The 12253-nt window shown below is 40.8% G+C and overlaps 1 protein-coding gene across 2 annotated transcripts in view; it reads left to right on the forward strand.

Moving 5' to 3' along the window:
* The window catches only part of SGCA (sarcoglycan alpha), an 86625-nt gene that overhangs the window by 64487 nt on the left and 9885 nt on the right, over positions 1–12253 (forward strand). For both annotated transcript variants that reach the window (XM_077252544.1, XM_077252545.1), the window contains exon 2: positions 5442–5564. In XM_077252544.1, coding sequence (XP_077108659.1) covers positions 5442–5564 — 123 coding nt within the window. The remainder of the gene's footprint in view (positions 1–5441; positions 5565–12253) is intronic.

A 12253-nucleotide genomic window follows, 5' to 3' on the forward strand; every position in this document is an offset into this window, starting at 1 on the left:
AAGTAAGATGCTGGGTGAGAAGGAGATAATTGTTGGTGCATTAATAAGAAAATGGAAGAAATACAAAATGACTGTCAATTGATATCGATCTGAGGCACAATGTAAAATCTCACCTCGTCGGGGATGCTTGATCATGAGCAAGGTGAGAGATCAGCCTAAAACTATACGGGGGAAACTTGTTAATGATCTCAAGGCAGCTGGGACCACAGTCACCAAGAAAACCATTGCTAACACATTATGCCATAAAGGTTTAAAATCCTGCAGTGCCCGCAAGGTCCATCTGCTCAAGAATGCACATGTGCAGGCCCATCTGAAGTTTGCCAATGAACACCTGGATGATTCTGTGATAGGGAGAAGGTGCTGTGGTCAGATGAAACAAAAATTTATGTCTTTGGCATTAACCCAACTCTCCGTGTTTGGAGGAAGAGAAATGCTGCCTATGACCCAAAGAACATTGTGCCCACTGTCAAGCATGGAGGTGGAAACATTATGTTTTGGGGTGTTTCTCTACTAGGGGCACAGGACTACTTCACCACATCAATGGGAGAATGGATGGAGCCTTGTATCGTAAATCTTGAGTGACAACCTCCTTCCCTCGGCTAGGACATTAAAAATGGGTTGTGGCTGGGTCTTCCAGCAAGACAATGACCCAAAACATACAGCCAAGGCAACAAAGGAGTGGCTCAAAAAGAAGCACATTAAGGGAATGGAGTGGCCTAGCCAGTCTCCAGACCTTAATCCCATAGAAAACTTATAGAGGGAGTTGAAGCTCCGAGTTGCCTCAAAATCTTAATGATTTAGAGATGATCTGCAAAGAGGAGTGGACCAAAATTCCTCCTGTCATGTGCACAAACCTCATCATGAGCTACAAAAAACGTCTGACTGCTGTGTTTGCCAACAAGGGTTTTGCCACCAAGTATTAAGTCTTGTTTGCCAGAGGGATCAAATACTTATTTCTCACTGCAAAATGCAAATAAATGTATATAATTTTTACAATGTGATTTTCTGGACTTCATTTTTGATATTCTATCTCTCAATGTTCAAATTAACCTACCGTAAAATTATAGACTGTTTATGTATTTGTCAGTGGGCAAATTTACAAAATCAGCAAGGGATCAAATACTGTATTTTTCAGATTATAAGACGCACTTTTTTCCCCAAAAATTTGAGGGGAAAACGGGGATGCGTCTTATAATTCGAAAATACCTTACCGGTCACAATGGAGCAGGGTCTCAGGGTCGCTGCTGGAGGAGGCAAGAGTGGCGCGTTGCTGCATGCCGCAGGCTGGGATGAGGAGGGTGTTTGGAGGTGCGACACTGCCAGTGTTCGGTGGTGCCGGGGCCCCGCCGACATTTTGTGAAAGCCCAGGAACCCCGCACTTCCATGGTTTACATTGCGGTAGACTCTGGGAAAATGTACATGCACAGATGGAGATCTTGGCACCAAGATCTTGCGAGATGAGATCTCAGCGCCAATATCTCCATCTGCGCATGCGCCGCCCCCGGCAGCCTTTTTCCTGGAGTCCACCGCAAAGTAAACCATGGAAGTGCGGGGGTTCCGGGCTTAAACAAAATGTTGGTGGAGCCCCCGCACCACCGAACACCCGCAGCGTTGCAGATCCGAACACCTCTTTCTCCCAGTCTGGGGTCTGCAGCATCGCCCCACTCCGGTCTCCGACTGCAGCGACCCTGGGACCCCGCTTCACCGCAGCCACCACCCCAGTAAGCAATAAGACGCATGGATTGTAAGAAGCACCACCATTTTCTTAAAAAAAAAAAAAGGATTTTTTTCCTATCTTTCTCCTCAAAATTTGGGGTGCGTCTTATGATCCACAAAATACGGTACTTCCTTCCCCCACTGTCTGTCTGTCTATCTAGTCTTTTTTTTCTTTTTTTCTCTATATTTCAATACATCTTTTATCTTTCTGTCTGTCTTTCTATTTATAGCTGCAGATTAGGAGGTGCCTCTTTTACACTAAAAACAGCTTTCTGCTGCTTATCTTATTAAATATAAGCAAATAAGCTAAATAATTTATTCGCTCACAAACTCTTGGCTTGTTACAAATTCTTAAAGGGAATCTTTCAGCAGGTTTTTGCCATCTCATCTAAGAGCAGCATGATGTAGGAAAAGAGACCCTGATTCCAGTACTGTATCTCTTCGTTTACTGGGTGCAGCAGTTGTGTTACAATCAGAGTTCTTAGATTTAGCATGCAGCAGAGCTCAGAAAGCTGCCCGACCCACACCAGGTTCTCTATGCACAAAGTCTATTGACAGCGAGATGCTCATCACAGGAGGGGGCGGAGTCTGATAACATGGCACAAGTCAGCTAGTCCCAGCATTGATAATATCCCGGTGATAAAACCTTCATTGTAAGTAAACAACAGCACATAGCTTGATAGGTGACACATTGTTGAATTCAGTGTTTTAACCCCTACCTTATGCTGTCCTCAAGTTACATAGCAAAAACCTGATGACTGATTCCCTTTAAGGAAATCTTCTTAGACATTTCTGGTATACCACAGTTACACATGACATAAATGAATCATAGATGCATACGGCCCATTTTTGCACTGTTCATAAATGAAATTTAAGGCTTCCGTGATTTTTTTAAGCTGAAAGCTGAGTGCATACACAGAGATTTCTGTGTAAATCTCTGAAATACGTGATTCCCTATAATGAGGCAGATGGAGGCACTATGGACACCGTCTGACCTGTGATCCTGTGGTGTCAATATGATCACTGCACCCCTATGTGAATTCATTGAGAGGTGTAGCTTGTAAAATGGGGTCACTTATGGGGGGTTTCTACTGTTATGGCACCTCAGGGACTCTGCCAATGTGACTTGGCACCCTCAAACCAGTCCAGCAAAATGTGAAACCCAATATGGCATTCTTCCCTTCGGAGCTTTTCACTGTGCCTCAAATGTAGTTTTCTAACAGATATGGGGTATACCTAGGAGAAACTGCACAACACATTTTGGGGGCCATTTTCTTCTGCTATCCTTGAGAGAAAATGAAAAAAATTGGGGCTAAAACAACATTTTTGTGGGAAAATATGATTTTTTCATTTTCACAGATCAACGTTGTAAAATTCTGTAAAGCACCTGGGAGGTTCAAGGTGTTCACTACACATCTAGATAAATTCCTTGAGGGTTTTAGTTTCCAAAATGGGGTCACTTGTGGGGGTGTTCCTCTGTTTAGGCACATCAGGGGCTCTCCAAATACTAGATGATACCCACAGACCATTCCATCAAAGTCTGCTTTCCAAAACATCACTTCTTCTTTTCTGAGCCCTGCCAAGCGCCCAAACAGTAGTTTTCCTCCACATATTGGGTTTTCGGCAAACTCGGGAGAAATTGCACAACAGATTGTATGGTGCATTTTTTCCTTTTACCCTTGTGAAAATAAAAACAAATGTGGCTAAAAGAACTTTTTGGTGGAAAAATTAGATTTTTTTTTTATTTTCACCACTCAATGTTATAAACTTCTGTAAAGCACCAGTTGGTTCAAAGTGCTCACAACACATCTAGATAAGTTCCTTGAGGGGTATAGTTTCCAAAATGGTGTCACTTGTGGGGAGTTTCTACTCTTTTGGCACCTCAGGTGCTCTCCAAATGCGACATGACGTCCACTAATGATTCGAGCAAATTTTGCATTTAAAATGTCAAACGGCGCTCCTTTCCTTCCAAGCCCTGCCAATATTCTTATAGTCTGCTGCCTGCCTTTTGCATTTATATTATTAGGGTACTGGGCTGTAACCTAGAAGCTGGCACCTACCAACTTCATTTTGTATTTGCTTGTGGTGCCTCATGTTTTGTTTTTTGTTCTCGATAGATAGATAGGTCATAGGTACACTTTAACTGTGGGATACAGAATCTAAAACTAAAAATAAAAAAAAATCACATTGTATGATTTTCTAAATAATTAAATTGTATTTTATTGCATGAAATAAGTATTTATTCAACTACCAACCAGCAAGAATTCTGTCTCTCATAGACCTGCTAGTTTTTGTTTAAGAAGCCCTCCTACTCTGCACTCATTATCTGTATTAATTGCACCTGTTTGAACTCATTACTTGCATATACACCCGTCCACACAATCAATCTTACTCCAACCTCTCCACCATGGCCAAGACCAAAAAGCTGTCTAAGGACACCAGAGACAAAATAGTAGATCTGCACAAGGCTGGGATGGGCTACAGGACAGTAGGCAAGCTGCTTGGTGAGAAGGCAACAACTGTTGGCACAATTATTAGAGAATGGAAGAAACACAATGTGTCTGTCAAACTTCCTCGGTTTAGGGCTCCATGCAAGACCTTGCCTCCTGGGGTAAGGATGATTCTGAGAAAGGTCAGGAATCAGCTCAGAACTGCATGGGAGGACCTGGTCAATAACCTGAAGCTGGACCACAGTCTCAAAAATTTCCATTAGTAACACACTACGTCGTCATGGATTAAAATCCTGCAGGTCATGCAAGGTCCCCCTGCTCACTCCAGCACATGTCCAGGCTCATTTGAACTTCACCAATGACCATCTGGATGATCAAGTGGAGGCATGAGGGAAGGTCGTGGTCAGACAAGACCAAAATAGAATTTTTTGGTATCAACTCCACTCAACTTGTTTGGAGGAGGAAGAAGGATGTGAACAACCCTAAGAACACTGTCCCAACCATAGTGTCGGAAACATCATACTTTGGGGGTGCTTTTCTGCAAAGGAGACAGGACGACAGCACCGTATGGAAGGGAGAATGGATGGGGTTCTGCATTGTGAGATTTTGACCATCAACCTCCTTCCCTTAGTAAGAGCATTAAAGATGGGTCGCGGCTGGGTCTTTCAGCATGACAATGTCATGAAACACACAGCCATGGCAAATAAGGAGTGGCTCTATAAAAGCAGTTCAAAGTCCTGGAGTGGCCTTTGCCAGTCTACAGACCTGAACCTAACAGAAAATCTTTGGAGGGAGCGGAAAATCAATGTTGAGCAGCAACAGCCCCGAAAATTGAAAGATCTGGAGAAGATCTGTATGGAGGAGTGGGCCAAAATCCCTGCTGCAGTGTGTGCAAACTTGTTCAAAAACTACAGGAAATATCTGATCTCTGTAGTTGCAAACAAAGGTTTCTGTACCAACTATTAAGTTCATTTTTTTTCTATTGTATGAAATACTTATTTCATACAATAAAATGCAAATTATGTAAAAATCAGAAAATGTGATTTTCTGGATTCTGTCTCTCACAGTTGAAGTCTACCTATGATAAAAATTACAGACCTTTATAGGTGGGAAAACTTGCAAAATCTGCGATCTATCAAATACTTATTTTCCCCACTGTATGCACCATAGTAATGGTCATCACCAAATTGATCCCTTGATCCACAGTAAACTACTTTAAGAAGTAAAATATAATGCACATAGATTTGATTTTGCTCTCCTTCCCTCCCTTCCCAGCATCTCTCTGGTTGTGTCTCTTGGGTTGTCTCTGTGATCAGAATGTCTACCCCTCAGTGGGCTCGCTGTTTGTTCACAAGATGGACACGCAGGATTACCAGCAGCACTTCCTGAACAAATCTGGTGAGTCACAAACTGGAATTTTGGTGGTTACTAAATCATGTTACACATGCCCTATACTTTGTAATCAATGGGGGGAGTCTTCTAGCCAAGAACCCTGATTTAGAGCAGAGAGCAGCTAAAAAGAGGATCTCTTGATCGCCAAGTGCACCTGTGTATTATATGAACTGACCATTGATTCCAATGGGAACTGTGTAATTGTCCACTTCCCGCTGATCACAGAAGTTCTCAGGAACAGGATATCAGGACTACAAGATCCCAGGTACTTTCAGCTGCATCACATCTAATGTGGTGTACCTAATTATTTGTACTAAATGTCCAACTGGGGGTCTGTATGTGGGGGAGACAGGGCAAAAGCTTAGAACAAGAATGAACTCTCATCGCCACACAATAAGAGAAAAAAGAATGGATCTACCTGTGGCAATACATTTTTGTCTCCCTGATCACAGCATTATGGACATTAAATTACTTGTATTAAAAGGTAAGTTCAAATCTCAGAGAGACAAAAGAGTCTGGGAATATAAACTGATGATGACCTTTGACACACTCAGTGCAGGAATGAATGTGTCGCATGGATTTATGTCTTTTTACATCAATTAAGGAATTTGCTCCTCAGACCATGTGGGGGTATCATAACATAGAACCAGACCCCAATCAGAGGACAATAAAACATTTACACTCCTCATCTATGAACTGTTCCAATATCCACTGGCTAACACGGTACCAAGATATATCTTTCCTGGAAAACTGGAAGGGAGTCAAATCCCTTTCTGTCGTATAGACAACATAAAAATGGCATAATTTACAGTAGCCTATAATGTTAGTGGACTTCAGTTTTAAAGCCAATTTACAGATTACAGATTGCCTTAAACGGCAACATCATTCAGACGGTAGCATATAAACTTATCTTAAACATGTACTGCAGCACTTGGGATTGAGAGCAACATGCCCCTCTCTTTGAAATGGAAGTGTCCTTTACCGGTCCGGTTTCTACACAAAGTTAGAAGTAGGGCCCCAAATGCTAACATATTGCACCATCACTTGAAGAAAAACTTCCCCACAGCATGGGAATGATGGTGGGGATGTATTTTGCATTTAAACCAAAAAGTTCTATTCTGGTCACATTTGATCACAGGACCTTCTTCCACATACTAGCTTAGTCTCCTACAGGGCTTTTTGCAAACTACAAATGAGACTTCTTATGGTTTGCATTTAAAAATGGCTTACTTTTTGCCACTCTTCCATGAAGGCCAGATTTGTGGCGTATACGACTGAGTTGTCTTGTGGATAGATTCTCCCATCTGAGCTGTGGATTTCTGCAGCTCCTTCAAAGTGACCATGGACCTCTTGGCTGCTTTTTTAATTAGTGCTCTCCTTGCTTGGAATGTTATTTTAGGTGGACAACCATGTCTTGGTAGGTTTGGAGTGTGCCATACACCCTCCGTTTTTGGATTTTGGATGTTCAGAGCTTGGGCTATTTTTTTTATAACCTAACCCTGCTTTACTCTTTTCCACAACTTTATCCCTAACATGTCTGGTGTGTTCCTTGTTTTTCATGATGCTATTTGATCCCAAATGTTCTCAAGCAATCCTCTGAGGTCGTCACAGAACAGCTGTACTGAGAATACTTTGTGTTGGTATATCACATAAAATCCCCCCAAAATACATTTAAGTTTGTAGGTGTAATGTGACGAAATGTGGAAAAGTTCATGGTGTATGAATACTTTTTCTAGGAACTCACCCTTTACCACCATAGTGCTACCATAGTGGATGGCACATTTAGATCTCCACTAGATGTGCCCACGATCATACCCTAACACTGCCTACTATTGCTAAGAAATGGCCCCAATGAATGACATTTTTCAGAATCCAAATTAGCAGAGCAAGCTCTGCGTAGACATTGGGCTAGCAAGAATATCAAAATTGAAGCTTGTAGAATTATGAATGCCGCTCTGGAGTAAAATACAGAATGTAACAATTTTTTTTGCAAATCATATCTGTTTATAAATAGTAACAGTGTACTGAAAGTATAATGTATGATTTAAAGGCGCATTTCAGTGTAACGATTAGGGATGAGCGAGCACTAAAATGCTCGGATGATCATTACTCGAATCGAGCAATTCCTAATGCTCAGATGCTCGTTTAGAGTAACAAGTATAATAGGAGTCAATGGGAAATCCAAGCATGTTTCTGGAAGACACTACAAGGAGTGAAAATGTTGAAATGGATGGAAAAAGTGCTGAACATAAGGAGGACATCATGGTGAAGACCCCTTAAAGCATCTGACTCCCAGTTCGTTGCTGAGAACAATGGTGTCACACTTTTATCCCAATCTAAGGACTGACAAGTGACAATGAAACATTCAAAATCAACGACAAAATGGAGTTTACAGGAAAAAAAATGTTAAGAAACATCCTTTCCTTTATAATGACTTGTATATAAGGGAAAATTAAAAAAGGAGTTACATTTTTTTAAGTAAAACAAAATTACATTTTTTATTAAAAATTGGAAATTTCAGTGTAATTTATGAAGGAAGCAATAAATGCCAAAAATTGGGGACTCAGATATACCCTGTATTAGACATAAAGACTAGCCTATCGCCTCAACATACTTATCTATCCCTGTTTACCCATACAAAATTTTCTTCAAAATCAGGACCCTTGTATCATCTGTTCACACACCCTACATGCACTTAATAGTCCTCTGTGTCCGTACATATACAGGTTAGTTACTGATTCATGCAGCATTACGTGAACTCCCTATTCATTACATTGATAGCTGGACCGTACAATGAAAGCCATTGTTACTATCCACCTTTCCTGTCCCCCCTAATTCCTACTAGATTGTAAGTTTTATTATTATTCTGTATTGTCTTTTATTGTCTGTTCAAGTCCCATCTAAAATGTAAAGTGCTGCAGAATATGTTGGCTCTATATAAATAAAATGGATATTTCTATTATTAAGGAGGGCCTCATATATATTCTGTTCAAATTGTCATGTAGTGGTACTCCTAGACTCATGAAGTCTATGCACTAAGTGCAAAGCGTGCCAAAAATTATAAGCTGGGTCATCCATACACCCTTGAAGGCACCAACTGTAGTGCCTCATTCAAATATTGTGAACAAAGTGTAGTTGTCGTATTTTTAGACTCATAAAAGCTCTGCACACAGTGAAAAGCCTGCTAAAAATTACAAGCAGGGTCATCCATACATCTGTAAGGAGGTGACAGAGACCGCCATGTGCCTCTTCCCTTCTTATACAGTGTTAGCATTAAAGATGTCTTGTTCCCTAGGATTTTATGAACATTATTGTATTTGTTTAATCTTATGATAACGTCTATGTGTTTCACATTTGCTTTGTACAAGATTAGGGAAAGATATAGAAGATAGGATAGGACAGTATTGGGAATAGATTAGGGTGGCACAACAGAGGTAAGAAGTGAGAGTGTCAGAATAAGCCTAGCTGGATTGTTGAGGCAATGAGGGACCCCAGGCTAAGCAGCGTGCGAATGGTCACCATCCAAAGAAGTAACCATTCCAAAGAGGATCCGGGGCCTATGGCCGGAAGAGGATCCAGGACCTATGGCTGGGACTAGGCAGAGCTGAGCACACCTTTTACCTTTTCCAATTGAAACCGGACAGGGGGAATGGTAGGAAGATGGTGGAACTAGGGGCACGAAAGCCGCAGGGGTAAAATGAGCATTTGCAGGATGGAATTTGTCAAAAGAGAAAACAGGGAGAGCTCATGGAATGTAATTGAATGTGAACTGTGTTACCTCTGTATTGGAACGAGCTCATTGGAGTTACTTGGGTGTGAACTGTGTTACCCCTGTGCTAGAATCCCCATTTTCCAGTAAAGTTGAACTGGTGGGTAAGAATACAGAGTCTGGAACTGTTTGTGCCATTCCTGGGTCTGGAGCCAGGAATATTGAGCCAGAGAGAATCCCGGTGTCTAATGTAAGTGTCCTGCTGCGCACATTTAACATACAACAGATAGGACATTGTGTTTCCTTTGTGGGGTGCCAGGGTGTGGGACCACAACAGCGCCTTGTCACGACTACCACCCTGGCCACCTTACACACCCTTCAAGGCATCAGTACCTCATTAAAATATTAAGAAAGTGTAGTTGTGGTACTTCTACACTCATAAAGGCTCTGCGCATAGAGCAAATGCAAACCCTTCAATAGCATCAAATGGAGTGCCTCTTAAAAAATTGAGAAAGTGTAGTTGTTGTACTTCTACACTCATAAAGGCTTTGGTAATGTTCCTGCACACCTGCTGGTACAAGGCTGGGTCACCACACCGGCAGAAATAGTGGCAGCTGGGGACCAAGTGCCGAGGGACCAAATTTGTACACCTGTAGCATGCCAATTTTGTTTTTATTTAAAACCAACAAAATTTCACACAAACCAAGTTCTACAGTATATTTGACATTTATCAATTTTTGAACAACCACATTTGTACATCTGTAAGCAGGCCAATTTTGTTTTTTATTTCAAACGAACAAAACTTTTCACAAAGCAGCTTCTACAGTATACAGTATATGACAATAGTGAATTTTTGAACAACCTTTTTTGTACACCTGTAGCAGGCCAATTTTGGTTTTTATTTCTAACCAATTCAATTTCAAACAAAGCGAGTTCTACAGTATATATGACAATAGTAAATTTTTGGAATAAAAATATTTTGTGAACTTTACCAGGCCAAGTTTTTTATTTTTACTTTAAACCACTGTAATTTTACAGAAAGAACCTTAAAGTGTATGGATGACTAATTGAATCCAGGAAAATGTTTTGAACTTTTTTTGGTGTTTTAGATACCACCGTTATGTAACACAAAGCACATAACACTCTATGGATGATAAATTCAATCCTGAAAATGTTTTAAATCTAAATATATTGAAAGTGTAGTTGATGTACTCTTATACTCGTAAAGGCTTGCATAAGGTGCAAAGCCTGAAAAAAAGTATAAGTAGGGTAATACAGTGATCCTCTTAAGGTGTCTGCTTCTTCTTCTCATGGGAGGGACTACCTCCACTTGCTTCCTGGGGCCCAATTCGCAAGTGCCTGGGCTGTAGGTGACCCGGCTGCAGGTAGTGCCATAGCTCCTGACATGTAGAAATGGGTGACAGCCTCTATGTCACCTGCACCATCGACTGCTCCCGCATTGGAGGTGGGGAACCCTAGTGACAGTCCGATCTATCAGGAGTGGTAGCACTGTATGGATTACTAATTCAATCCAGAATCATTTTTGAATGCTTTTTTTGAGTATTATATACCACTTAAATTTAACGCAAAGCATGTAATACTCTATGGATGACTAATTGAATCCAGAAAAGTTTTTGGACTCTTTTTGGAGCGTTATATACCACCGAAATTTAACACAAAAGCATGTAATAGTCTATGGATGACTAAACTGATTTCAAAAAATTTTTGGAATACTTTTTTAGAGCATTATATACCGCTGAAATGTAAAACAAAGGTTGTAATACTGTATAGATGATTAATTGAATCCAGAAAAATGTTTTAATGCTTTTTTGGAACGTTATATATCACCAAAATGTAAAACAAAGCACATAATATGGATGACAAATTTAATCCAGAAAGATTTTTTAATGCTTTTTTTGAGTGTTATTTACCACTGTTATGTAACACAATGCACGTAGTACTCTATGGATGACAATATATTTATTTTTTTCACCCCCCCAAAAAAAAGAATGTGGCCACGTGCAGCAACTATATATTTAGCAATTAGCAATGGACTGCAAAGCCCTAAGCCTTGCCTAAACGCTGTATTCTGCCACTCTCCCTAATCCCACAAATGTCCTTAGGCTAAATGCAGGAAATATCTGATACAAACAGCAAAGCACAGGATTATCCCTTAGAAGGACTGTCAGTGTGATGGGTCAACATCAGCACCAGTATCAACATTAGATGACACTGATTAGTTAAACTGTGCACAAACAAGCCTGGATAACTGCTCTCTCCCTCCAATCAGAACTGTCCCTGAGCTGTTCATTGGTGTCAGTGAGCCAAGCTTGGCGGCGCCAGTCCTTTTATAACCTCTGATGAGGTAATGCGGCCAGCCAATCACATTTATACCACTACCAAGATGGCTACGGTACTACAGTGACTGGCAGGCAATCCTTGTATGCTTATTGGCTGTGTAACAGACGCTAAATATGAGGGGTGGGGATTCCAACTTCAAATCCGAACACAAAGATACTTGGTTGATATGCGAGTATCAACAAGCACGTTCGCTCATCCCTAATTATTATGCAAAGTTGATGAAAATAAAGTTGTATACTTTAGGAAGATGAATTCGAGGTTGAGGGTTTAACAAGAAATTCTTCAATGGCAGAACATGTAAAATCCCCGAATGTCCTATATCTTCCTCAGTGCGGTACTGCTTATGTAAAGGAACATCAGGACCGGACAGGCGCCATCTGCTGTACAAATCAAAAAGTGCAGGTCTAGCTATTGTAAGAGAATAGTGATACTATAGTAGCAAATGATCAATGTGCTCGTAGTGAAGCTAGGGGGAGCTTTTCTCTGAAACTTTCTCCCTAAGCCTTTGTTACTGTGAGGTCTTATAAGATTAAACTTTGATACATTGGACATCTCTCCATTGTACCTCTTAGATGAGTATAAGGAATTACAGGCAAGAGGTCATGTATTGTCCCTATGTGGTTCC

The sequence above is a fragment of the Ranitomeya variabilis genome, chromosome 4, assembly GCF_051348905.1.
Source record: "Ranitomeya variabilis isolate aRanVar5 chromosome 4, aRanVar5.hap1, whole genome shotgun sequence".
Classification (NCBI taxonomy): domain Eukaryota; kingdom Metazoa; phylum Chordata; class Amphibia; order Anura; family Dendrobatidae; genus Ranitomeya; species Ranitomeya variabilis.